General features: G+C 39.6%; 1 protein-coding gene across 1 annotated transcript; it reads right to left on the minus strand.

The window, feature by feature from the left end:
* Nucleotides 1-214: 214 nt before the first annotated feature.
* On the minus strand, nucleotides 215-1,984 carry SARC_11482 (hypothetical protein; the record flags this gene model as incomplete). Its single annotated transcript, XM_014294432.1, has 6 exons — nucleotides 215-334; nucleotides 506-663; nucleotides 1,062-1,207; nucleotides 1,336-1,366; nucleotides 1,556-1,775; nucleotides 1,898-1,984. Coding segments are annotated over 6 exons (762 nt in total), but the record flags the coding sequence as incomplete, so codon positions are not given.
* Nucleotides 1,985-2,695: the final 711 nt, after the last annotated feature.

The following is a 2,695-nucleotide window of genomic DNA, read 5'->3' on the forward strand; positions in this document are numbered from 1 at the left end:
AACAGTCAAATCCTTTTATGGAACAGTCAAATCCTTTAATGTGTTTCATCAGCCAAATCCTTTGATGGGATTGAGCAGCCAAATCCTTTAATGGGGTTGAACAGCCAAATTTAGAAAATGAGACAGACATAAGAGCAGCCAATGCAATGACGTACGAGACATGACTAGTGTATCAACAATATGCAGAATACCGCCGTTTTAGGTTTTTGCATACCAACTGATCGCGGTTGTTTAGAGTAACGCTTCGAATGCTCTGGCCAGGTGCAAATATGTCAACACAGGACCCAAAGTTGCTGAATGAAGCCCGAGAATCCGTGATAGTGAATGCACCCACCTTCAATAAGACATAGTTTTCACATTTAGTATTAATAGATTTTAAAAATGTTTTGATTTACTTATGGGGCAGACATCCGCAAATAAAATCTCGTGGCAGTGAATATCACAATTAAAAGCTGTACAACTTCGATCCACTTACTACACAAGTTATAGACATGTTTACACTTACGGTTATGGCCAACTCCGCACTTGCGGGTGAAACATTACAGGCATCCCGATTCTCATTTCCAGCAGCGACTACAACAACTGTGTTCAGATGTGATACAATCGCATTGACAAAGTAGTTGAAAACAGTACTCCGACCTCCGCCAAGACTCATGTTGACAACTGTACGGTGGGAAAATGACATCGAAATTAATGAGATATCATTGGCAGTGGAATAAGCCACCTATAGCTTATTAAACGATTTTCAATAAAGACATACAATAAAAAACTCGTTCTGAACTTGATAATTACTAGCGGGTGACTCGGCCTGCAACAGAGCCCAGCACATATACATGGGTAGCCCATGTATTTCCAAATAGATATATACCACTGAGAAGAATCAACCTACCTGTCCGCCTGTTATTGCCCCGCCAATTGACTTGATCAACTACATATTGGAATGCATCCATGGTGATTCGAGAATTCCCTATGCCTTGTTCACCCGCTAGAGCCTTTACAGAAATTGCGTTTCCTTGCTTTGCCACTCCAAATTTTCTGTTGCGGTAGAAGAATCAACCTACCTGTCCGCCTGTTATTGCCCCGCCAATTGACTTGATCAACTACATATTGAAATGCATCCATGGTGATTCGAGAATTCCCTATGCCTTGTTCACCCGCTAGAGCCTTTACAGAAATTGCGTTTCCTTGCTTTTCCACTCCAAATTTTCTGTTGCGGTCCACAGCACCCAGAGATAGGAATGGTATATATGTAATCATTAGACTTATATTTCATAAATATTATATTTTTTGTACTACAAACTCAGACAAACAAAAATTGACTACATAATATTGTACCTTGACATTGCATAGCCGGCAACACTTGTGCCTGTGGTTGCGAAAATAGAAACATATGTTTTTAAAATGAGAGCATATATGGCGTAAGAGCGTAAGTGCTTGGGATTCGCAATCTACTAATCTTTCGATTTTAAGATAAAATAACTTCGCAAACCCCATTTCAAGATCACAACGCAAGGCAAGATATAAATGGCGTGCACCAGCCTCCAGTACAACTTACCATCGCCATTGAGTACAGCCATTTTGCCAGTAAAATTATCTCCGAACGATGCACGGCCGTCAAAATTAGTATGCGTTATATCGATTCCAGTGTCTATAACGTAGAGGTCCACATTCGTGTCTCCGCTGTCGCTCAAAAGTGTCATATACTGACCATCAAAGGCTCGGGACTGTTTTGTAACTCTTTCCAGATTCCACAGGAAAGTCTCGCCGCGTGTAGTCTGAACATTTGATGTCGGTATAATGCGAGCAACAGAAATCTGCAAAATCGAATTAGACGAACTTTGAAATAATAGTAGTATATCGATCTACATAGAGATATAAAAAAGCTCGGCCTTCTTACCAGAGTAGTACAAGTATCGCAAAATACACCGTGTCCCATGATATAGTCCATCTCCGTCACCTCTGGTAGACTCGCGATATGCTCCATATCAGTTTCGGATATTCTTAAGGATGTTCAATCGAGAGTAGACTTTAATTGCGATAGGTGTGCAGTTTGAGTTTTCAGGTCACAATATTAATTGTATGCGTCTCATATCTCATGTGAACCTTCATGTAAAGATCTGTCTATATTTTAGTATCAAATTTGCGAATTTGGAATATAACTGTATAGAGTTTTCAAAAAAGAATTTAGCAACTTACCGTGCAAGTAATATGCGGTGAAGTTGCTCACCTTGTACATCGTTGGTTTAGCGTAGTTGTTGCCCATTGCTTCCACTTGTACCATATGCATGCGCACTGTTTCCGAGTCGGTATGTGGATCTAGTTGTAGAAGCATACTATTCAACACTCTGTCAGCGTTTGATGTGTAGCTAACAGTAGCAGACACATAGTCAAACAAACTCAACAATCCACAGGAGAGTACTATAGACCACATGATTGTTGAAAAACAAATATTATATTATTTTAAGTGCACAAGTGAGTTGTCCTTACACCTTTTTTGGTAGATTTATATATATACATAATATTAATATATTTAATTTGTACGAAACAGGAGGTTGTTCAATGCCCAGGGATCGACCGGATACTCAATTTGATTTAATACAACAACACCTTTTTCCTCATGGTCCTCATTTGCGTTCAAAGAATAGCTATTCAGATCGCAAGTGATATCTCTGCGGCAAGATACACAGCACATAAA

Source organism: Sphaeroforma arctica (genome assembly GCF_001186125.1).
Source record: "Sphaeroforma arctica JP610 unplaced genomic scaffold supercont1.1711, whole genome shotgun sequence".
NCBI lineage: Eukaryota > Ichthyosporea > Ichthyophonida > Sphaeroforma > Sphaeroforma arctica.